This window comes from Ranitomeya imitator, chromosome 1 (assembly GCF_032444005.1).
Source record: "Ranitomeya imitator isolate aRanImi1 chromosome 1, aRanImi1.pri, whole genome shotgun sequence".
NCBI lineage: Eukaryota > Metazoa > Chordata > Amphibia > Anura > Dendrobatidae > Ranitomeya > Ranitomeya imitator.
In genome coordinates this window covers 229,624,523-229,649,820 of record NC_091282.1, presented here as the reverse complement: position 1 = coordinate 229,649,820, position 25,298 = coordinate 229,624,523, and the positions used below count along the sequence as shown (strand labels likewise).

At 48.9% G+C, this 25,298-nt stretch overlaps 1 protein-coding gene and 1 long non-coding RNA gene across 3 annotated transcripts in view; one reads left to right on the top strand and one right to left on the bottom strand.

Annotated features, from left to right (window-relative positions):
* The window catches only part of SRRM4 (serine/arginine repetitive matrix 4), a 256,446-nt gene that overhangs the window by 104,788 nt on the left and 126,360 nt on the right, over window positions 1-25,298 (top strand). The window contains exon 2 of the mRNA XM_069754474.1: window positions 1,680-1,805. Within this exon, the coding sequence (XP_069610575.1) occupies window positions 1,680-1,805 (126 nt within the window). The remainder of the gene's footprint in view (window positions 1-1,679; window positions 1,806-25,298) is intronic.
* LOC138666248 (uncharacterized) overlaps window positions 1-25,298 on the bottom strand; it is a 144,070-nt gene that overhangs the window by 98,235 nt on the left and 20,537 nt on the right. The gene's annotated exons all lie outside the window — the stretch shown is intronic.

Genomic DNA, 25,298 nt, shown 5'->3' with positions numbered 1-25,298 from the left:
GCTGAGTGTGGTGTAGTGCCGCGGTGTTCACATCGTGCAGTAAATGAGGCAGTAACGGAGGAAAAGTTCACAGCAAACATATTTAATGTCCTAACTACTCACAAAATGAACATCACACGGTGTCTTCCATATCGCAGCAGGGCGTCACAACAGTCCTTAGCCGAGACCGGTTGCCGAGGGTGACTGCACCACCGTATCACACTGCAGGGTGCCAGGTGTTCGCTGCTCTTGATTCTGTGTTATCTCACACAAGCAGGACGTTGCCGAGCCACCTGCTCTGCTTCTTGCAAACAAACACTGACACACTCAACCCTTTGCTGCAGGGTTTTTAAATAGAATCTGTGGCCATGAGCCACTTGCAGGACACGTCCCGGAGGGAGCGACCTGCCCCACTATCATCCTGTAGTTCGCTCCAAAAATATAAGCCCATGCCGAGTTTTCTTAAATCTGCCTTGGGCAAATAGCTTGCCCAAGACCAAACTTACTTTTATTTTTCACTGCAATCTCACCTGTATCTGTGGCTGCAAAGCACTCCAGTGGTCTTAATATGCTTCTATGTGCATCCTGGGTGACACATAGCGACCCTCATATATAACACCTGTCACTGCCTCACAGAGGTTATAACTGACACATCTGCAGGTTCCTCTCAACTTCCATCTCACAAGCAGTAGCGTTGCCATACAGCAGAGCTGTAAAGCTGCTGCAAATGTGTTTGTAATGAGACAAAGTTCAGATCTACTGTTCTGTGTTAGTTACATGTCTCACACCAGTAACTCTTCCTTTAATTAAAAATAAGCTCTGGAGGCAGATTCTCATGCAGAATAGTGTCCGGCTTATAGTCGGTTTCTCTTGAATATGACATTGGATTGTAGATATCAAACTATCATTTTATTCAGCTACCTATGACCTAAATGCCGATATAGACTGCTTAGGAGTATTACTCCTGCGGACAGTTTCCCTTTAACATTAGTAGCTGTCTTACTTGTATATACACAGCTATGGTAAAAAAATTAAGAGATTACTGCAAAATGTTCAGTTTGTCTGATTTTTCTCTTTATAGGGATATTTTTGAGTAAAACGTAAATTGTTCTTTTAGTTTACAAACTTCTGACAACACATTTCTGAATTTCCAAGCAATAAATTTGGTTTTTTTTTTCTGAAAAGGAGAAATGGTCAAAATAAAAAAATCAGTGCTTTCAGACCTCAGATAATGCAAAGAAAACAAGTTCATGATCATTTAGAAACAACAATACTAATGTTTTAACTCGGGAAGAGTTCAGAAATCAATATTTTGTGGAATAACCGTAATTTTTAATCACAGCTTTCATGCGTCTTGGCATGCTTTCCACCAGTCTTTCACATGGCATCTAGTGCAAAAATGTAAGCAGTTCTTCTTTGTTTGATGGCTTGTGACTATCCATCATTCTCTTGATTACATTCCAGAGGTTTTCAATGGGGTTCTGGTCTGGAGAATGGGTTGCCCAGGAAAGGGCTTTGATGTGGTGGTCTCTCAACTTTTGCCAGAGTTGTAATATATATATATATATATATATATATATATATATATATATACAGTATACTGTATATATATATATATATATATATATACTGTTTACTTGATTTTTCATTAACCTACAGATGGATAGTAAGATAATTACATCTTTATTTTTTACGTGCAGTGACAATGTGAAATGCTCGTCATCTCCAAACAAAGAGACAAGACAAGAGAAGCTGAATGTAAATTTAGAGAATGGAGACATAACAGGAAGGCTCGGTAGAGAGCTCAGTCCACGCCAGCACCATAGGTAAGAGTAAAACGCTCTAAATAACAATATGACTAATCTAAACCTTACAATCATAGATTGACTGAAATGACATGTATCATTTATTTTTTATGCATTGCTCATATAGTGCCATCATATTCCACAGTACTTTATATACATTTTTGGTACTCTCCCCATTGGTGCTCACAATCTAGATTACCTATCAGTATGCATTTGGAAGTAAACCGGAGTTCCTGGAGGAAACCCACAAAACTACAGGGAGGATAGACAAACTCCTTGTAGATGTTGTCCTTGGTTGGATTTTATCCCTGGACCCCAGCGCAGAAAAGCAACAGTCCTATCCATTGAGCCACCAAGCTGCCTGTCCAGACATGTACTGAAAAGACCCAATTATATAGTTCACTAAAACATGTCATAGCGTTACACTATAGTGCAATTAAAATCATACAAGTTTTAAAGCGATTTTCCTCTTTCATCAATCTACTACCCACAGGCCCAGGTAAATGTAAAAAATAAAATGAGTATTAATTACCCTTCCTAGGTCCAGAGCTGTGTCTTGGTCACATCCAAAGTTCTGCAGCTGATCAGTGAGCTCAGTGGCTATCTCAGTATAGACCGCATGAGCCGCTGAGCTCAGTGATTGGCTGCAACGCGTCACCGCTGCAACCAAACAGAGATCAGGGCAGCGGCAGAAGCACAGTGCTAGACCTGGGGAGGGTAAGACAAGATTAGTTTGTTTTTATGCACCTAAATGAGTCTGCGGTAGTGTTGAGCGATACCTTCCGATATCGGAAAGTATCGGTATCGGATTGGATCGGCCGATATTCAAAAAATATCGGATATCGCCGATACCGATACCCGATCCCAATGCAAGTCAATGGGACCAAAATATCGGAATTAAAATAAACCCTTTCTTTCCGTGTAGGTTCATTCTACATGAAGGAAAACAACTAAGAATAATGCAGGATGTATTTGGGGAGGTGGCGGAGACATTAAAGGCATGATTTTTTTTTTTTTTTAAAGACGTTCGGAGTGACAAATATATTGACTAGGGTTGAGCGAAACGGGTCGTTCATTTTCAAAAGTCGCCGACTTTTGGCAAAGTCGGGTTTCATGAAACCCGATCCGACCCCTGTGCGGGGTCGGCCATGCGGTACGCGACTTTCGCGCCAAAGTCGCGTTTCAATGACGCGAAAAGCGCCATTTCTCAGCCAATGAAGGTAAACGCAGAGTGTGGGCAGCGTGATGACATAGGTCCTGGTCCCCACCATCTTAGAGAAGGGCATTGCAGTGATTGGCTTGCTGTCTGCGGCGTCACAGGGGCTATAAAGGGGCGTTCCCGCCGACCGCCATCTTACTGCTGCTGATCTGAGCTTAGGGAGAGGTTGCTGCCGCTTCGTCAGAAGCAGGGATAGCGTTAGGCAGGGTCCATTAACCACCAAACCGCTTGTGCTGTAGCGATTTCCACTGCCCAACACCACCTTCGGTGTGCAGGGACAGTGGAAGCTACATTTTTTTTTTTTCCCCCTCAGCGCTGTAGCTCATTGGGCTGCCCTAGAAGGCTCCCTGATAGCTGCATTGCTGTGTGTACGCCGCTGTGCAAACCAACTGCTTTTTTCAAAGCACAAATCCTCTTGTTCCTTCCTTTCTGCACAGCTATCTTTTTGGTTTGTACACACTTTTTATTTAATTTGTGCATCAGTCCACTCCTTATTGCTGCCTGCCATACCTGGCTGAGATTACTGCAGGGAGATAGTAATTGAAGGACACTCCCTGTTTTTTTTTTTTTTTTTGTGGGAGATTAAGATTGACATTTATTTCTGCTAGAGTGCCATCCCTGTCTGTGTCATCTCTCACTCAGTGGGCCATAGAAAGCCTATTTATTTTTTTGCTTGATTTGGGTTCTAAAATCTACCTGAAAAAATCACTACATCAATCAGTGGGAGAAAAATATTGGCCTCAGGGCTTGTGTGCCACTCTTGACTCCTGTGTGCATCATCACTCACTCAGTGGGCCATAGAAAGCCTATTTATTTTTTTGCTTGATTTTGGTTCTAAAATCTACCTGAAAAAATCACTACATCAATCAGTGGGAGAAAAATATTGGCCTCAGGGCTTGTGTGCCACTCCTGACTCCTGTGTGCATCATCACTCACTCAGTGGGCCATAGAAAGCCCTTTTTTTTTTTTTTTGCTTTATTTGGGTTCTAAATTCTACCTGAAAAAATCAATAAATCAATCAGTGGGAGATTAATATTGGCCTTTGGGCTTGTGTGCCAGTCCTAAGCGTGCCATCTCTCTCTGTCTCTCAGATAGTGGGCCATAGAAAGCCTATTTATTATTTTTTTTATTGGGTTTATAAATTTTCCCTGGAACAAAAAAAAAAAAGTGGGAGATAAATATTGGCCTCTGGGCTTGTGTGCCACTCCTGACTCCTGTGTGCGTCATCTCTCACTCAGTGGGCCATAGAAAGCCTTTTTTTGTTTTATTTGTTTTCTAAATTCTCCCTGAAAAAATCATTTTATTCTATTTTTTTTTTTCCTAAAGTCTCCCTAAAAAAAAACAACAAAAAAACAAATCAGTGGGAGATTAATATTGCCCTTTCTGCTTGTGTGCCAGTCTTGACTCCTGGGTGTGCCATCTCTCTCTCTCTCTCCAATTGTGGGCCATAGAAAGCCTATTATTTTTTTAGCTTGATTTGGGTTCCAAAATCTACCTGAAAAAATCACTACATCAATCAGTGGGAGATAAATATTGGCCTCTGGGCTTGTGTGCCACTCCTGACTCCTGTGTGCGTCATCTCTCACTCAGTGGGCCATAGAAAGCCTTTTTTTGTTTTATTTGTTTTCTAAATTCTCCCTGAAAAAATCATTTTATTTTATTTGGTTTCTAAATTCTTCCCGAAAAAATCATTTTATTCTATTTTTTTTTTCCTAAAGTCTCCCTGAAAAAAAAAAAAAAAAAAAAAAATCAGTGGGAGATTAATATTGCCCTTTCTGCTTGTGTGCCAGTCTTGACTCCTGGGTGTGCCATCTCTCTCTCCCTCTCCAATTGTGGGCCATAGAAAGCCTATTATTTTTTTTAGCTTGATTTGGGTTCCAAAATCTACCTGAAAAAATCACTACATCAATCAGTGGGAGATAAATATTGGCCTCTGGGCTTGTGTGCCACTCCTGACTCCTGTGTGCGTCATCTCTCACTCAGTGGGCCATAGAAAGCCTTTTTTTGTTTTATTTGTTTTCTAAATTCTCCCTGAAAAAATCATTTTATTTTCTTTGGTTTCTAAATTCTTCCTGAAAAAATCATTTTATTCTATTTTTTTTTTTTTCCTAAACTCTCCCTGAAAAAAAAAACAAAAAAAAAAAAAAAAAAACAAATCAGTGGGAGATTAATATTGCCCTTTCTGCATGTGTGCCAGTCTTGACTCCTGGGTGTGCCGTCTCTCTCTCTCTCTCCAATTGTGGGCCATAGAAAGCCTATTATTTTTTTAGCTTGATTTGGGTTCCAAAATCTACCTGAAAAAATCACTACATCAATCAGTGGGAGATAAATATTGGCCTCTGGGCTTGTGTGCCACTCCTGACTCCTGTGTGCGTCATCTCTCACTCAGTGGGCCATAGAAAGCCTTTTTTTGTTTTATTTGTTTTCTAAATTCTCCCTGAAAAAATCATTTTATTTTATTTGGTTTCTAAATTCTTCCTGAAAAAATCATTTTATTCTATTATTTTTTTTTCCTAAAGTCTCCCTTAAAAAAAAAAAAAATCAAATCAGTGGGAGATTAATATTTACATTTGTGCTTCAGTGACAGTCCTGCGTGTGTGGCATCTCTCTCATTTGTTGCCACCAACAACAGAGTGTGTAACATTGTGCCTGATTTTCGTTGTGGTCTCACTCACCTGTAAAGGGGTAGCTAAATCATACTGAAGTTATAGCTCACCGTGTAATTTGTGTGACAGCAACAAATACCGTTAGTTTGTTTACGTTTTTAAAAGAATGAGGAAGTATGGTGGAAGAGGTCGTGGCCGGGGGCGTTCATTGTCAGCTGGTAATGAGGGTAGTGGTAGTGGTGGAGCATCAGCTGGTCGTGGGAAAAAAAATATTGCACCTAAGTCTGGAGCTGTGGAGCCAGGTTCGTCGTCTGGCTACACAAGGCCTCGAACGCTCCCTTTTCTGGGAGTAGGAAAACCGCTTTTAAAGCCGGAGCAGCAAGAGCAAGTTTTGGCTTATCTTGCTGACTCAACCTCTAGCTCTTTTGCCTCCTCTCGTGAAACTGGTAAATGTCAAAGCAGCGCGTCGTTAGTGGATGTTCACGGTCGGGGACAAGTCGCTTCCTTGTCCTCTTCAGCAAAAACAACAACAGAGAAGAATGCAGCAGGCGACACAACGGGTTACTCCATGGAGCTCTTTACACATACCGTCCCTGGCTTAGAAAGTGAAGCAGTTAACAGTCCATGCCCATTACAAGTTGAATCTGACATGGAGTGCACTGATGCACAGCCACAGCCAGACTACTATGCTGGTCCTTTGACTCAGACCACAACATTGCCCTCGCAGGGTGCTGATCAAGAATCAGACCCTGATGAGACTATGTTGCCCCATCACGAACGCTATACCACCGACCGACACGGTGACACAGACGAAGTTGCACACGAGCTACAAGAAGAGGTAATAGATGACCCAGTTCTTGACCCCGATTGGCAGCCATTGGGGGAACAGGGTGCAGGCGGCAGCAGTTCTGAAGCGGAGGAGGAGGGGCCGCAGCAGGCATCAACATCGCAACAGGTTCCATCTGCCGGGCCCGTATCTTGCCCAAAACGCGTGGCAAAGCCAAAACCTGTTGGAGGACAGCGTGGCCATCCGGTTAAAGCTCAGTATGCAATGCCTGAAAAGGTATCCGATGCTAGAAAGAGTGCAGTCTGGCATTTTTTTAAACTACATCCAATTGATCAGCGCAAAGTCATCTGTCAAAAATGTTCAACTACCTTAAGCAGAGGACAGAATCTGAAAAGTCTCAATACAAGTTGCATGCATAGACATTTAACCACCATGCATTTGCAAGCCTGGACTAACTACCAAACGTCCCTTAAGGTTGTAGCACCCTCGGCCAATGAAGCTAGACAGCAACGCAACATCCCTTCCGGCAGTGTAGGGCCACCATTTTCCGCACCACCTGCAGTATCTGTGCAGGTTTCTTTGCCAGGCCAAAGCAGTCAGGGTCAGGGAATCACCAGTTTCGTAGTAGGAAACACTGCATCTAGGGCACCGGTGGCAACAATACCATCTCCCACCGTCTCTCAGTCTGCCATGTCCACCGGCACCCCCGCTAGTTCCACGATCTCCAGCTCTCCAGTCCAGCTCACCCTACATGAGACTATGGTCAGAAAAAGGAAGTACTTAGCCTCGCATCCGCGTACACAGGGTTTGAACGCACACATAGCTAGACTAATCTCGTTAGAGATGATGCCCTACCGGTTAGTTGAAAGCGAAGCTTTCAAAGCCCTGATGGACTACGCTGTACCACGCTACGAGCTACCCAGTCGACACTTTTTTTCCAGAAAAGCCATCCCAGCCCTCCACCAGCATGTTAAAGAGCGCATCGTCCATGCACTCAGGCAATCTGTGAGCACAAAGGTGCACCTGACAACAGATGCATGGACCAGTAGGCATGGCCAGGGACGTTACGTGTCCATCACGGCACACTGGGTAAATGTGGTGGATGCAGGGTCCACAGGGGACAGCAAGTTTGGGACAGTTCTGCCTAGCCCACGGTCTAGGAAACAATTGGCTGTAGCCGTTCGCACCCCCTCCTCCTCCTCTTCGTCCTCCTGCAGAAGCAAGAGCTCGTCCACAGACCGCAGTCGCACAACCACTCCATCCGCAGCTGCCACTGTTGCACACCAGGTCTCCCATTATGGGGCAGCTACTGGCAAACGTCAGCAGGCTGTATTGGCTATGAAGTGTTTGGGCGACAACAGACACACCGCGGAAGTTCTGTCCGAGTTCTTGCAGAAAGAAACGCAGTCGTGGCTGGGCACTGTAGATCTTGAGGCAGGCAAGGTAGTGAGTGATAACGGAAGGAATTTCATGGCTGCCATCTCCCTTTCCCAACTGAAACACATTCCTTGCCTGGCTCACACCTTAAACCTGGTGGTGCAGTGCTTCCTGAAAAGTTATCCGGGGTTATCCGACCTGCTCCTCAAAGTGCGTGGACTTTGCTCACATATCCGCCGTTCGCCCGTACACTCCAGCCGTATGCAGACCTATCAGCGTTCTTTGAACCTTCCCCAGCATCACCTAATCATAGACGTTGCAACAAGGTGGAAGTCAACACTGCACATGCTTCAGAGACTGCGTGAACAGAGGCGGGCTGTTATGTTTTTGTGGGAGGATACACATACACGGGCAGGCAGTAGGATGGCAGACATGGAGTTGTCAGGTGTGCAGTGGTCGAAGATTCAAGACATGTGTCAAGTCCTTCAGTGTTTTGAGTAATGCACACGGCTGGTTAGTGCAGACAACGCCATAATAAGCATGAGTATCCCCCTAATGCGTCTGCTGATGCAAAGTTTGACGCACATAAAGGATCAGGCGTCTGCAGCTGAGGAAGAGGAAAGCCTTGATGACAGTCAGCCATTGTCTGGCCAGGGCAGTGTACAGGACGAGGTAGCGGGCGAAGAGGAGGAGGAGGACGAGGAGGATGATGGGGATGATTATATTTTTAATGAGGAAGCTTTTCCGGGGCCACTGGAAATTGGTGGCGCGGCAAGGCCGGGTTCTGGTTTTTTGAGGGACACAAGTGACGTGGATTTGCCTGAAACTGCCCCTCAACCAAGCACAACCGCAGATTTGAGAGCTGGAACTTTGGCCCACATGGCGGATTATGCCTTACGTATCCTCAAAAGGGACACACGCATAACTAAAATGATGAATGATGACGATTACTGGTTGGCCTGCCTCCTTGATCCTCGCCATAAAGGCAAATTGCAAAATATAATGCCACATGAGAACTTGGAACTAATATTAGCAACCAAACAATCAACTCTTGTTGACCGTTTGCTTCTGGCATTCCCTGCACACAGCGCCCGTGATCGTTCTCACACGAGCTGCAGGGGCCAGCAGACCAGAGGAGTTAGAGGGGCAGAAATCAGAAGTGGCGTTGGCCAGAGGGGTTTTCTGACCAGGTTGTGGAGTGATTTTGCTATGACCGCAGACAGGACAGGTACTGCAGCATCAATTCAAAGTGACAGGAGACAACATTTGTCCAGTATGGTTACAAACTATTTTTCATCCCTTATCGATGTTCTCCCTCAACCGTCATTCCCATTTGATTACTGGGCATCAAAATTAGACACCTGGCCAGAATTGGCAGAATATGCATTGCAGGAGCTTGCTTGCCCGGCAGCTAGTGTCCTATCAGAAAGAGTATTCAGTGCTGCAGGTTCAATACTAACAGAAAAAAGGACTTGTCTGGCTACTCAAAATGTAGATGATCTAACCTTCATTAAAATGAACCACAACTGGATTTCGAAATCTTTTGCCCCACCTTGCCCGGCTGACACCTAGCTTTCCTATGAAAAGGTCTTGCCTGTGGACTATTCTGAATGCCTTTTCCAATCTCGTAATTTTCTGCACCTGATTGTCCAGCATACGACATGTTTACACTTCACTAAATGGCCAAACTCCCCACACGGGGCCGTGGTATCGACACTTGGCGACAGCACCCGTGAGAGTGCAGTTTGTCTGAAGAGGTGGGTGAGCCCGCTTTTGGTCGACGGCACTGCCACTGGGTCCCTCCTAGTACAATAAAGTGTCTCTGGCGGTGGTGGTGCGCACCCAACGTCAGACACACCGTTGTAATATGAGGGGCCCTGGGCCTGTACCGCCGGCCACAAGACAGTTTCCCCCCACCCCAGCTCAAACAGTGCTCTACCACTTGCAAAATTATCTCACAGCTCCACCAATGTTTAGTCTATGCGCTGACATCCTTCAATGGCTGCCACTGACAATACCATTGTATTGACATTTTTGTTATGTTAGGCCTTCGATGCCTGTCTGTGGTCACTCCTTCCACTAGGCCTCCACTGACCACACCACTGCTGCCCGTGTACCCCTGTAACCAATTTAAAATTGCCTACAGCCATGTGTTATTATTTTAGGCCTTCGATGCCTGTCTGCGGTGACTCCTTCCACTAGGCCTCCACTGACCACACCACTGCTGCCCGTGTACCCCTGTAACCAATTTAAAATTGCCTACAGCCATATGTTATTATTTTAGGCCTTCGATGCCTGTCTGCGGTGACTCCTTCCACTAGGCCTCCACTGACCACACCACTGCTGCCCGTGTACCCCTGGAACCAATTTAAAATTGCCTACAGCCATGTGTTATTATTTTAGGCCTTCGATGCCTGTCTGCGGTCACTCCTTCCACTAGGCCTCCACTGACCACACCACTGCTGCCCGTGTACCCCTGGAACCAATTTAAAATTGCCTACAGCCATGTGTTATTATTTTAGGCCTTCGATGCCTGTCTGCGGTCACTCCTTCCACTAGGCCTCCACTGACCACACCACTGCTGCCCGTGTACCCCTGGAACCAATTTAAAATTGCCTACAGCCATGTGTTATTATTTTAGGCCTTCGATGCCTGTCTGCGGTCACTCCTTCCACTAGGCCTCCACTGACCACACCACTGCTGCCCGTGTACCCCTGGAACCAATTTAAAATTGCCTACAGCCATGTGTTATTATTTTAGGCCTTCGATGCCTGTCTGCGGTCACTCCTTCCACTAGGCCTCCACTGACCACACCACTGCTGCCCGTGTACCCCTGGAACCAATTTAAAATTGCCTACAGCCATGTGTTATTATTTTAGGCCTTCGATGCCTGTCTGCGGTCACTCCTTCCACTAGGCCTCCACTGACCACACCACTGCTGCCCGTGTACCCCTGGAACCAATTTAAAATTGCCTACAGCCATGTGTTATTATTTTAGGCCTTCGATGCCTGTCTGCGGTCACTCCTTCCACTAGGCCTCCACTGACCACACCACTGCTGCCCGTGTACCCCTGGAACCAATTTAAAATTGCCTACAGCCATGTGTTATTATTTTAGGCCTTCGATGCCTGTCTGCGGTCACTCCTTCCACTAGGCCTCCACTGACCACACCACTGCTGTCCGTGTACCCCTGGAACCAATTTAAAATTGCCTACAGCCATGTGTTATTATTTTAGGCCTTCGATGCCTGTCTGCGGTCACTCCTTCCACTATGCCTCCACTGACCACACCACTGCTGCCCGTGTACCCCTGGAACCAACATCAGAAAATATAAAAATAAGTATTTTGCTTATAAAAAAGAAAATACTGGAGAGATATCAAATGCAGACATTTTAACATTAAAAACAAACACATACAACAAAAATCTGGTACAGTACTAAAAATGGCCACCAGCTACAATAACTTTCTCCTGCAAGTAGTTAACTGAAAGGTTTTTTCAATTTTAAACACAGATATGGCATCCACCGAGTGTTGTCCTGTCGCGTCTTCTTTATATTATTGCCAAGAAGATGCAAAACAATGAAAATAATAAAATCATTATTTACCAAAAAAATAGAGTAAGTCAAAACCACATTGCAAATAAACATTCATTACAAATAAAGAAGCAGGGCGCGTCCGAGGGTGAGTATATACCTAATAAGAATATAATCACCCTCGGACGCGCCCTGCTTCTTTCCGACAGCCTTCCTTCCTAAGAATCAGCCCTTCCGTGGTGTAGAGAGAGGGTTTGTTACACTCCAAGGTGTTCCCCAGGTTGCCTTTCCTGAGCTTCGATCTTCCGGCTCTCGTTTAGTAGTTGTTGGAAACTACGCTGCATTAGGCCTACAAATTGGGTATGGGGTGTAGAGAGATGGTGTGTTCCACTGTAGAGAGATGGTGTGTTCCACTCCAAGGTGTTCCCCAGGTTTCCTCGCCAATGCTTCGATCATCATGCTCTCGTTTAGTAGTTGTTGGAAACTACGCTGCATTAGGCCTACAAATGGGGTATGGGGTGTAGAGAGATGGTGTGTTCCACTCCAAGGTGTTCCCCTGGTTTCCTCTCCATTGCTTCGATCTTCATGCTCTCGTTTAGTAGTTGTTGGAAACTACGCTGCATTAGGCCTACAAATTGGGTATGGGGTGTAGAGAGATGGTGTGTTACACTCCAAGGTGTTCCCCAGGTTTCCTCTCCATTGCTTCGATCTTCCGGCTCTCGTTTAGTAGTTGTTGGAAACTACGCTGCATTAGGCCTACAAATTGGGTATGGGGTGTAGAGAGATGGTGTGTTACACTCCAAGGTGTTCCCCAGGTTTCCTCTCCATTGCTTCGATCTTCCGGCTCTCGTTTAGTAGTTGTTGGAAACTACGCTGCATTAGGCCTACAAATTGGGTATGGGGTGTAGAGAGATGGTGTGTTCCACTCCAAGGTGTTCCCCAGGTTGCCTTTCCTGAGCTTCGATCTTCCGGCTCTCATTTAGTAGTTGTTGGAAACTACGCTGCATTAGGCCTACAAATTGGGTATGGGGTGTAGAGAGATGGTGTGTTCCACTGTAGAGAGATGGTGTGTTCCACTCCAAGGTGTTCCCCAGGTTTCCTCGCCAATGCTTCGATCATCATGCTCTCGTTTAGTAGTTGTTGGAAACTACGCTGCATTAGGCCTACAAATTGGGTATGGGGTGTAGAGAGATGGTGTGTTCCACTCCAAGGTGTTCCCCAGGTTTCCTCTCCATTGCTTCGATCTTCATGCTCTCGTTTAGTAGTTGTTGGAAACTACGCTGCATTAGGCCTACAAATTGGGTATGGGGTGTAAAGAGATGGTGTGTTACACTCCAAGGTGTTCCCCAGGTTTCCTCTCCATTGCTTCGATCTTCCGGCTCTCGTTTAGTAGTTGTTGGAAACTACGCTGCATTAGGCCTACAAATTGGGTATGGGGTGTAGAGAGATGGTGTGTTACACTCCAAGGTGTTCCCCAGGTTTCCTCTCCATTGCTTCGATCTTCATGCTCTCGTTTAGTAGTTGTTGGAAACTACGCTGCATTAGGCCTACAAATTGAGTATGGGGTGTAGAGAGATGGTGTGTTCCACTCCAAGGTGTTCCCCAGGTTGCCTTTCCTGAGCTTCGATCTTCCGGCTCTCGTTTAGTAGTTGTTGGAAACTACGCTGCATTAGGCCTACAAATTGGGTATGGGGTGTAGACAGATGGTGTGTTCCACTGTAGAGAGATGGTGTGTTCCACTTCAAGGTGTTCCCCAGGTTTCCTCGCCAATGCTTCGATCATCATGCTCTCGTTTAGTAGTTGTTGGAAACTACGCTGCATTAGGCCTACAAATTGGGTATGGGGTGTAGAGAGATGGTGTGTTCCACTCCAAGGTGTTCCCCAGGTTTCCTCTCCATTGCTTCGATCTTCATGCTCTCGTTTAGTAGTTGTTGAAACTACGCTGCATTAGGCCTACAAATTGGGTATGGGGTGTAGAGAGATGGTGTGTTACACTCCAAGGTGTTCCCCAGGTTTCCTCTCCATTGCTTCGATCTTCCGGCTCTCGTTTAGTAGTTGTTGGAAACTACGCTGCATTAGGCCTACAAATTGGGTATGGGGTGTAGAGAGATGGTGTGTTACACTCCAAGGTGTTCCCCAGGTTTCCTCTCCATTGCTTCGATCTTCCGGCTCTCGTTTAGTAGTTGTTGGAAACTACGCTGCATTAGGCCTACAAATTGGGTATGGGGTGTAGAGAGATGGTGTGTTACACTCCAAGGTGTTCCCCAGGTTTCCTCTCCATTGCTTCGATCTTCCGGCTCTCGTTTAGTAGTTGTTGGAAACTACGCTGCATTGGGCCTACAAATTGGGTATGGGGTGTAGAGAGATGGTGTGTTCCACTCCAAGGTGTTCTCCAGGTTGCCTTTCCTGAGCTTCGATCTTCCGGCTCTCATTTAGTAGTTGTTGGAAACTACGCTGCATTAGGCCTACAAATTGGGTATGGGGTGTAGAGAGATGGTGTGTTACACTACAAGGTGTTCCCCAGGTTTCCTCTCCATTGCTTCGATCTTCCGGCTCTCGTTTAGTAGTTGTTGGAAACTACGCTGCATTAGGCCTACAAATTGGGTATGGGGTGTAGAGAGATGGTGTGTTCCACTGTAGAGAGATGGTGTGTTCCACTCCAAGGTGTTCCCCACGTTTCCTCACCAATGCTTCGATCATCATGCTCTCGTTTAGTAGTTGTTGGAAACTACGCTGCATTAGACCTACAAATTGGGTATGGGGTGTAGAGAGATGGTGTGTTCCACTCCAAGGTGTTCTCCAGGTTGCCTTTCCTGAACTTCTATCTTCAGGCTCTCATTAAATTGTGGTTAAACGGAACAACTGCATTTGGCGTACTAGTTGGTTTGGGGCCTACTATCGGTGTCTGCCGCTCCTTGCTGTTCTCCTCCACTGAACAAAGCTGTGCCGCCTGTTTACTACTGTTGCCAATTTTGAACTGCATTTCGACTACTTACTGATTTGGGCCTACTCTCTGTGTCAGCCTCTCATTCCAGTTGTCCTCCACTGCAATGCCCCCTGATTAGTCCTGTGTTACCAATTTTGAACTGCATTTAGCCCACTTTATTCTTTGGGCCTATATCTGTGTTTCCTCCTCATCCTGCCCATTGCCCAGCCAGTGATAGATGAGTCTGCTGGTACATTGACCCATAACGCAACATTTCCCGTGCACGCTACACTGCAAGATTGTGACCCTGCTGAAAGTCAGGTCCCCCTTCCCGCATACCACACCTTACACGGGGACAAACAGGAAGGTGCAGATGAAAGTGCAGGTTCCTTCATCAGGTGGGGGGAGGAATACTAGTTGGCGACGTCACTGGCACAGGGCCTCTCATGGTACGCAAAAGTGTTGCTGCCGGTGGGAGGCGCCCCCGCCGTGCAAACACACCGCTGTACTTTGAGGGGCCCTGTGCCAGTGCCAATGCCAACGAGTGGGCCCCCCCTGCTTGCTCAGGTTCACAGCACTTGCAAAGTTGAAATACTTACCTCTCCCTGCTCCACTGCCGTGACGTGGTCCAGATTTCCTGGGCCCACTAATTACTTGAACCAGCCCTACCCACCACAACTTTAGCCAAATGACCCCCAATTTCAAATGCCTTCCAATTATTATAAGGTAAATTACGCTTGACAAGCTTCATTAAGAAGAATGGATGGTTTTGACATTAAAATGGGCACTCTAGGTGTTTTCCTGGCCCCCACTCACTGCCGACTATGCTGCCCCATTGACTTGCATTGGGTTTCGTGTTTCGGTCGATCCCGACTTTACGTCATAATCGGCCGATTTCACTCGACCCGACTTTTGAGATAGTCGGGTTTCGCGAAACCCGGCTCGACTCTAAAAAGGTCAAGGTCGCTCAACTCTAATATTGACTATGTAAATTTTTTTTATTTTGTCAGATATTGATGTTTCACTATTCCACGCCCTTCCTCTTTTTTTTTTTACTTTTCCCACACTTTCATCTTCGTCATCATCAGCATCTTTGACATCAACTTCTTCTTCACCTTATTCATCTTCTTCTTCATCTTCTACCTATTTTTTTTTTATTACATTCTTCATATTCATTTTATTCAACTATTATTATTCTTCCTATTCTACTTCTTCATCATATTCTCATTTGTGACAGGCATTCCCGTAGTTGTTATCTATAAAAGTTTGAAGATTACACCTTCCGTTCTGCCTGTCACAAAAGTTACATTTGTCAGCGTTCAGTTTGGCCTGCAGCATCAGGCTTTGTCCAGGGGCACCACGAGGAGGAACGGACTCACCCCCATACACTGCTTAGTCTTCTTCTGCATATAATTTAGATAATATCTTTTGCTCTGATATTAAGTGTTATGCTTAATGTTCTTCTGCTCTTTGTTCTGCAGTCTCTTGTTCTTCTGCTTCTCGATCTTCCATGTCGTCGTCTCCAGGGTCGTCGTCTCCGCCGTCGTCGTCTCCGCCGTCGTCGTCTCCACTGTCGTCGTCATCGGGGTGGTCTTCAGGGTCGTCATCTCCAGGGTCGTCGTCATCTCACTGGTTGTCGTCTCTGGTGTCGTCGTCATCTTAGGGGTGGTCTTCCGGGTCGTCGACTTTAGGGTCTTCAACTTGGAAATGTAGCAGAAGGTACAAGAAGGCTGAGAAAATGCCGAGAACCAGCTGATGGAACTGGAACTCGGATGGCTACCCGAAGGTTCAAGAGCCTATGGAACTACCGAGGACCAGCTGACGTTACTGGAACCCGGTTACTAAGCAGGAGGTACCCGTGCTAAAAAGCACTACCAAGGACCGCCTGACGTTGGCGGAACTCGGATACCCAGAAGGAGGCACCTAAGCCAAAGGCTCTGCCCGGAACCAGCTGACGTTACTGAAACCAGGATGGGGAGCTGAAGGTACAAGAGCAAAAGACACTGCCAAGAACCAGCTGACGGTACTGGAACCCGGATGGGAAGCCGAAGGTCCAAGAGCCAATGGAACTACCGAGGACCAGCTGACGTTACTGGAACCCGGTTACTAAGCAGGAGGTACCCGTGCCTGAAAGCACTACCAAGGACCACCTGACGTTGGTGGAATTTGGATACCCAGAAGGAGGCACCTAAGCCAAAGGCTCTGCCCGGAACCAGCTGACGGTACTGGAACCAGGATGGGGAGCAGAAGGTACAAGAGCAAAAGACACTGCCGAGAACCAGCTGACGGTGCTGGAACCAGGTGGTGGACCCGAAGGTCCACAGGAGAGGAGAAAACAGCTAGGCCGCGAGGCAGCCGCAGTTACTGAACCCCAACAGTCCTACAGGGGGAGCTTGGCCTACTGGCACTACAGAACCAGCCTTGACTACCAATTCACGCAGCCCACATAGGAAGCTCCTAAACTGGAGGCACCCTGGAGTTGGCTAACCCGACCGCAACGCGACGGGGCAAGCATAGGCGTCTCAGTGAGCTTGACACTACCCGGAAACAGCTGATGGTGCTGGAACCAGGCTTGGCACGAGGGAGTACCTGTGACAAAAACACTGCCGAGAACCAGCTGGCGGTGCTGGAACCCGGATGCGTTGCCCCAGTGTGCAAGAGCCAATGGCACGACCGAGGACCAGCTGACGGTGCTGGAACCCGGTTACTAAGCTGTAGGTGCTCGCGCTTAAAAGCACTACCAAGGACCGCCTGGCATTGGCGGAACTCGGATACCCAGGAGGAGGCACCTAAGCCAAAGGCTCAGCCCGGAACCAGCTGGCGGTGCTGGAACCAGGTGGTGGTCCCGAAGGCCCACAGGAGAGGAGAGAACAGCAAGGCCGTGAGGCAGCCACAGTTACCGAACCCCAACAGTCCTACAGGGGGAGCTGGGCCTACTGGCACTACAGAACCAGCCTTGACTACCAATTCATGCAGCCCACATAGGAAGCTCCTAATCTGGAGGCACCCTGGAGTTGGCTAACTCAACCGCAACACGACGGGGCAAGCATAGGCGTCTCAGCGAGCTTGACACAACCCGGAAACAGCTGACGGTGCTGAAACCAGGCTTGGCACGAGGGAGTACCTGTGACAAAAACACTGCCGAGAACCAGCTGGCGGTGCTGGAACCCGGATGCGTTGCCTATTAAAGATTGTCTTCCTAGAGCCCAAACTAGCGGTGTTGGAGCAAAGGGTAAGCAGGGGGAGCAGAGTGTAGGCCGAAGCCTGCACTGGAGGCAGCTTTGTGTCTGCGTTGCGTGTACAGGACACTTTGCCGGCTACACAGCGGGGGAACAGCTGTCGTTGTTGAACCCCACTGACACAATGGTGGGTGTTTTTCTCTGTGCAGCTAGCACTTCCGGGCAAAAACTAGCGGTGTTAGAGCCCAGTTTTCAAAAAATCACACTGCGTGGCTGGGATTCGTGGCCTTGTGCAGTAAATATTTTTGCCGCTCACACATGTCCTTACACCTGCTTCAGACTGGGTTGCCTCATCTGATCCCTTATCGCATGCCGCGGCCATGAGGCCACCCAGTCTGAAGAAGGCGGAAGGAGATGAGTTAAGACAGGCGAACATATGCACTGCACATGCCCATCAATCCCACCCTCGCAGCCAAAATATATGAGACAACGAGGGGGGTTGTGTCGGGCACGGCGGACGCACAGGCACAGGCAGCCAAACAATGATGTCAGAAGACGGGCAGCGCTACCAAGGGGGGTGGTGCGTGTCATTAAAATGGAAAGTCACACCTCAGGGACATTGTAATGCTCTGTAATGAGACCCATATTTTACGTGTTTAATTCAACGTGGGCAAGGAGAAAAAATCAGCCACCTTGTACAAATGAAGCAGTACTGCTGTACAAGGTGGCTGTTATACATAGAAACACCTGGGGGGGTGGGGCCAGGTTCCCTTTAATTTCAGTTCAGGTGCCTGCAGGACACGTTGACAGCTACACAGCAGGGGAACAGCTGGCGGTGCTGAACCCCACTGACACATTGACTGGTGTTTTTCTCTGTGCAGCTAGCACGTCCGGGCAAAAACTGGCGGTGTTAGAGCCCAGGGTCAGCAGGAGGAGGAGAGGAGCAAAGTGTAGGCCGAAGCCTGCACTGGTGGCAGCTTTTGGTCTGTGGTGCCAGCGTGGCTTGTGCTGGACACGATGCCGGCTACACAGCAGGGGAACAGCATTCGGTGCTGAACCCAACTAACACATTGGCGGGTGTTTTTCTCTGTGCAGCTAGCACTTCCAGGCTACAACTGGCGGTGTTATAGCCCAGGGTCAGCAGGAGGAGGAGAGGAGCAGAGTGTAGGCCGAAGCCTGCACTGGTGGCAGCTTTTGGTCGGTTGTGCCAGCGTGGCTTGTGCTGGACACGTTGCCGACTACACAGCAGGGGAACAGCTGGCGGTGCTGAACCCCACTGACACAATGGTGGGTGTTTTTCTCTGTGCAGCCAGCACTTCCGGGCCACAACTGGCGTAGTTAGAGCCCAGGGTCTGCAGGAGGAGCAGAGTGTAGGCGGAAGCCTACTTGAACCAATTTCAAAGGTAACCTTTAACCCACCCTCAGATGTTACAATGTTGAAGAGCCACACCTTGTGCAACAGTAAAGCTCCACAAGTTAAAGGTTGCTCTTTAAGTTTTGCTCATTGCACACGCAAAATGAAAGACGTACACAATTTAGCCCATTGAACAGTAGTTCAGTTCTGTATTGGAGGCGTGACTTGTCTTTTTAAGGAGACGCAGCACAGGTGCACATAAATAACGCCTTGGTGCTGGGCGCAGCCTCCTGAGCGTTGTTATTTGCTGTACAGGAATCTGCGCTATTGTGATCCCTTGGCCATGCGCTGTGAGCGCTGCCTGTCTTCTCACCTCATTTCATGTTGGCCAGTGCGGTTAGCAATGGCCATGAATCCCAGGCCCGCAGTGTGTTTTCAAAAAACGCACACTGCGTGGCTGGGATTCGTGGCCTTGTGCAGTAAATATGTTTGCCGCTCACACATGTCCTTTCACCTGCTTCAGACTGGGCGGCCTCAGCTGATCCCTTATCGCCTACCACGGCCATGAGGCCGCACAGTCTGAAGAAGGCGGAAGGAGATGAGTTAAGACAGGCGAACATATGCACTGCACATGCCCATCAATAACACCCTCGCAGCCAAAATATATGAGACAACGAGAGGGGTTGTGTCGGGCAGGGCGGACGCACAGGCACAGGCAGCCAACCAATGATGTCAGAAGACGGGCAGCGCTACCAAGGGTGTTGCTGCGTACCATTAGAAAGGAAAGTCACACCTCAGGGACAGTGGAATGGTCTCAATGAGACACATTTTGTACGTGTTGAGTTCCACGTTGGCAAGGACAAAAAGTCAGCCACCTTGTACAAATGCAGCATTACTGCTGTACAAGGTAGCTGTTATACATAGAAACACCTTGGGGTGGGTGGCAGGGTCCCATTAATTTCAGTTCATGTGCCTGCGTGGCGTTTGCAGGTCACGTTGCCGGCTACACAGCAGGGGAACAGCTGGCGGTGCTGAACCCCACTAACACATTGGCTGGTGTTTTTCTCTGTGCAGCTAGCACTTCCGGGCAAAAACTAGCGGTGTTTGAGCCCAGGGGCAGCAGGAGGAGGAGAGGAGCAGAGTGTAGGCCGAAGCCTGCACTGGTGGCAGCTTTTGTTCTGTTGTGCCAGCGTGGCTTGTGCTGGACACGTTGCCGACTACACAGCAGGGGAACAGCTGGCGGTGCTGAACCCCACTGACACATCAGCTAGTGTTTTTTCTGTGTAGACAAAACTTCCAGGTGGCAACTGACAGTGTTGAAACCCAGGGAATCAAAGAGGAGCAGAGTGTAAGCCGAAGCCTGCAGTGGAGAAAGTTGAAAGGGAACCTTTAACCCCCCCCCCCCCAGGCATTTGTTGCTGAAAGAGCCATCTTGTACAGCAGTAATACTGCACATGGAAAATGGTGGCTCCTAAAATTATGCTCCTTGCAAACGCTGAAGTACACACTCATATAATGTGTCCCCTCACACCGTCAAACCATCCCGGAAGTGGGACTTTCCTTTGTAATGTGACACAGTACAGCCGTCATTCCAACCCTCTTGGTGCCATGCGCCACCTCCTCAACGTTGTTTGGTTCTGTCACGGAGCCCGCGCTGTAATGTTATCCCTTGGCCATGCACAGTTAGCGTTGCCCGTCTTCTGACATCATTTAGGTGTCAGGCTGGCAGTGCCTGTGCGTCCAAGCTGCCCGAGATCCAACCTCGCAGTGTCATCAAATGTAATCCCACTGCGTGCCTGGGATCCACGGGCATGCGCAGTGCATATCATCGCCTCTCACTCCCCTCCTTCCTGCTTCTTCAGACTGTGCGGCGTCACGGCTGTGGCATGCTATTAGGGATCAGCTGACGCCTCCTAGTCTGAAGAAGCGTGAAGAAGGGGAGTGAGAGGCTAGTATATGCACTGCGCATGGCCATGGATACCAGTCCCACTGTGGGATCACATTAGACGACACTGCGAGGTGGGATTTCGGGCAGCGTGGACGCACAGGCGCAGCCAGGACGACAACAAATGATGTCAGAGGACGGGCAGCGCAAACTGTGCATGGCCAAGGGATAACATAACAGCGCAGGGTCCATGACGGAATCAAACAAAGCTAAGGAGGCAGCGCACGGTGCCAAGGAGGTAGCAATGATGGCTGTGCTGCATCACATTACAAAGGAAAGTCCCACCTCCGGGACGGTTGGACGGTGTGAGGGGACACATTACATGAGTGTGTAGTTCAGCGTTTGCAAGGAGCATAATTTCAAGAGCGACCTTTTCCTTGTGCAGTATTAGTGCTGCACAAGCTGGCTCTTTCAGTAACAAACGCCTAGGGTGGGGGGGTGGGACAGGTCTCCTTACATTTTAGTTGTGCCAGCGTGGCGGTCGCATGACACGTTGCCGGATACACAGCTGGGGATCAGCTGACATTACTGAACCCCAATAACAGAGGAGCGACTGTTGACTGTGCAGACAGCACTTCCAGGCACTAACTGGCGGTGTTAGAGCCCAGGGACAGCAGGAGGAGCAGATTGGAGGTATTGCCGCACACACAGCTGGGGATCAGCTGACGTTACTGAACCCCAATAACAGAGGAGCGACTGTTGACTGTGCAGACAGCACTTCCAGGCACCAACTGGCGGTGTTAGAGCCCAGGGACAGCAGGAGGAGCAGATTGGAGGTATTGCCGCACACACAGCTGGGGATCAGCTGACGTTACTGAACCCCAATAACAGAGGAGCAACTGTTGACTGTGCAGACAGCACTTCCAGGCACCAACTGGCGGTGTTAGAGCCCAGGGACAGCAGGAGGAGCAGATTGGAGGTATTGCCGCACACACAGCTGGGGATCAGCTGACGTTACTGAACCCCAATAACAGAGGAGCGACTGTTGACTATGCAGACAGCACTTCCAGGCACCAACTGGCGGTGTTAGAGCCCAGGGACAGCAGGAGGAGCAGAGGAACAGAGTGTAGGCCGAAGCCTGATTGGAGCAAGTTGAAAGGGAACCTTTAACCCCCCCCCAAGACGTTTGTAGCTGAAAGAGCCATCTTGTGCAGCACTAAGGATGCAAAAGGAAAAGGTTGCTCTTTTAATTATGCTCCTTGCAAACACAGAAGTAAACACTAAAAATGTGTCCCCTTATACCGTAAAGCCGTCCCGGAGGTGGGAATTTCCTTCGTAATGGGACGCAGCACAGCTGTCATTCCTATCCCCTTGGTGCCGTGCGCTGCCTCCTCAGCGTTGTTTTAAGCTGTCACGGAGCCTGCGCTGTTCTGTTATCCCTTGGCCATGCCCAATTTGCGCTGCCTGTCTTCTGACATAATTTGGTGTCATGCTGTCAGTGCCTGTGCATCCACGCTGCTCCAGATCTCACCTCGCAGTGTCGTCTATTGTAATCCCACTGCGGGCCTTGGATCCATGGACATGCACAGTGCATATCCTCGACTCTCACTCCCCTCCTTCCCTCTTCTTCAGACTGTGTGGCGTCACGGCCATGGCATGCTATTAGGGATCAGCTGACGGCGCACAGTCTAAAGAAGGCGGAGGGAGATGGGCGAGAGCCCGAGGTGAAGATATGCACTGCGCATGCCCATGGATCCCAGGCTCGCAGTGTGATTCAATCAGAAGACACTGCGAGGTGGGTTCTCGGGCAGCGCGGGCGCACAGGCGCAGCCATCCTCACACCAAATTATGTCAGAAGACAGGCAGCGCAAACTGGCCATGGCCAAGGGATAACAGAACAGCGCAGGCTCCGGGACAGCTTAAAACAACACTGAGGAGGCAGCGCATGGCACCAAGGGGGTAGAAATGACGGCTGTGCTGCATCACATTATGAAGGAAAGTCCCAGCTCCGGGATGGTATAACGGTATCAGTGAACACATTTTATTAGTGTTAAGTTCTGCGTGTGCAAGGAGCTAAAATAAAAGAGCTACCTTTTCCTTGTGCAACATTACTGCTGCACAAGATGGCTCTTTCAGTAACAAACGCCGAGGGGGGGGGGGGGGGGACAGGTTCCCTTACATTTAGGTTGTTGTGCCAGCGTGGCGGTCGCAGGACACATTGCCAGCTACACAGCTGGGGATCAGCTGATGTTACTGAAACCCAATAACACTGGGTCGTATGTTTAGACTGTGCAGCCTGCACTTCTGAGCCGCAACTGGCGGTGTTGGAGCCCAGGAATAGCAGTTCAGGTGGTAGAAAGATGAACACATCAGGAGACCTGGATGACACCCAATTACTTAATCAGGCAGAGGAGTGGCAAATTCCTGCGAGATCCAGGCCTGGTTCATTTTCAGGAAAGTAAGCCGGTCAACGTTATCGGAGGATAGTCGCATGCGACGGTCTGTTAGTACACCACCTGCGGCACTAAAGACACGTTCCGATAAGACACTAGCCGCAGGGCAAGCCAGCACCTCCAATGCATACTGGCTTAGCTCTGGCCATGTATCCAGCTTAGAGACCCAAAACTTGAACGGGGAAGAGCCGTCTGGGAGTACACTAAGAGGGCAAGCCATGTAGTCTGTCACTATCTGACGGAATCGTTGCCTCCTGCTGACTGGAGCCGCCGGTGATGGTGTAGACATTTGGGGCGGGCACACAAAAGTTTGCCACAGTTGTGCCATACTTGGCTTGCCTTGGGCAGAGGCACTGCTTCTGCTCCCTCTTTGTGCAGAGCCTCCTCCTCCACTGCCTCGACGCACTGAGCTGCTTTGTAAAGCACTAGCAGCACTCCTCTCAGCTGGACTGGAGAAGATGATGGAATTCACCAGTGTGTCGTGGTACTCCCGCATTTTACGCTCCCGTGTCAACGCCGGGATGAGGTTTTGGACATTCTCACGGTAGCGAGGATCGAGGAGGGCGTACACCCAATAATCAGGCACATTGAGAATGTGGTCGATGCGGCGGTCGTCTCTCAGGCACTGCAACATGAACTCAACCATGTGCTGCAGACTGCCAACTGGCCCAGAAACGCTGTCCCCTGCTTGAGACATGATCTCTGCCCGCTCTTCATCACCCCACCCTCGCTGTACACACTGACCACTGGACAATGGTGGAACTCCCTCCTCTGGACGTAGCTCTTCCTCGTCCATTGACTCCTCCTCATCCTCCTCACAAAGGGTCCCCTGCCGACCCCTTTGTGAGGAATCACGTGGCGCTGACTGTCCAGAACCTGAAGGAAAAGGTGACTCCTCATCCTCCACCTCTTCCACATCATCCCTTATCCCTTGCAGGGTTTCTTGAAGCAAGCAGATAAGGGGGACAGTCATGCTGACTAGTGCATCATCTGCACTTGCCATCCGCGTGGAATAATCAAAAGGATGCAAAACCTGGCAGACGTCCTTCATAGTGGCCCACTCTGTGGTTGTGAAGTCTGAGTGGCGCTGACTGCGACTTTTTTGCGCCTGATGCAGCTGGTACTCCATTACTGTTTGCTGCTGCTCACACAACCGCTCCAACATATGTAACGTGGAATTCCACCTGGTAGGTAGGTCACATATGATGCGATGTTCAGGAAGGCGAAACCGACGCTGCAGAGCAGCAATGCGGGATCTTGCCAAGCTGGAACGCCGCAAGTGAGCACACTCTAGGCGGGCCTTGTGCAGAAGTGCATCAAGATCCGGATAGTCCCTCAGAAAACTCTGCACAACCAAATTGAGCACATGTGCCAGACATGGGATGTGAGTGAGGTTGCCAAGGCCTAAAGCTGCCACCAGATTTCGGCCATTGTCACACACTACCATGCCTGGCTGGAGATTCGCTGGCACAAACCACACATCGCTCTCCTGCTTTAGGGCATTCCAGAGCTCCTGCGCTGTGTGGCTTCGATTCCCCAAAGAAACTAGTTTCAAGACAGCCTGCTGACGTTTGGCCACGGCTGTGCTCATGTCGGTCATAGGTAAACGTTCACGGGTCCATGTGGAGGTGGACTGTGACGGATCCTGCAGCGATGAATCTGTGGAACTGGTGTAAGAGGAGGAGTCAATGCGTACAGACTGGATTCCTGCTATCCTTGGAGTGGGCAGGACACGTCCTGCGCCACTCGCACGGTCTGTACCCGGCTCAACAACATTAACCCAATGGGCAGTGACGGAAAGGTATCGCCCCTGTCCATGTTGACTGGTCCACGCATCGGTGGTGAGGTGGACCTTGCTACTGACGGCGTTCAGTAGCGCGTGTTTTATTTGTCCCTCCACATGCTTGTGCAGGGCAGGGACAGCTTGCCTGCTGAAGTAAAAGCGGCTGGGCACCTTGTACTGTGGGACTGCCAATGCCATCAAGTCACGGAAGCTGTCAGTCTCCACCAGCCTGAATGAGAGCATTTCCAGCGACAGAAGTTTGGCAATGCCTGCATTCAGAGCCTGTGCTCGGGGGTGGTTTGCCGAGAATGCCCGCCTTTTCTCCCATGCCTGTACTACCGATGGCTGTAGACTAGGCTGGGAGTGTGAGGATGACTGGGAACGTGGTACTGTGGGTGGAATTACACTAGGT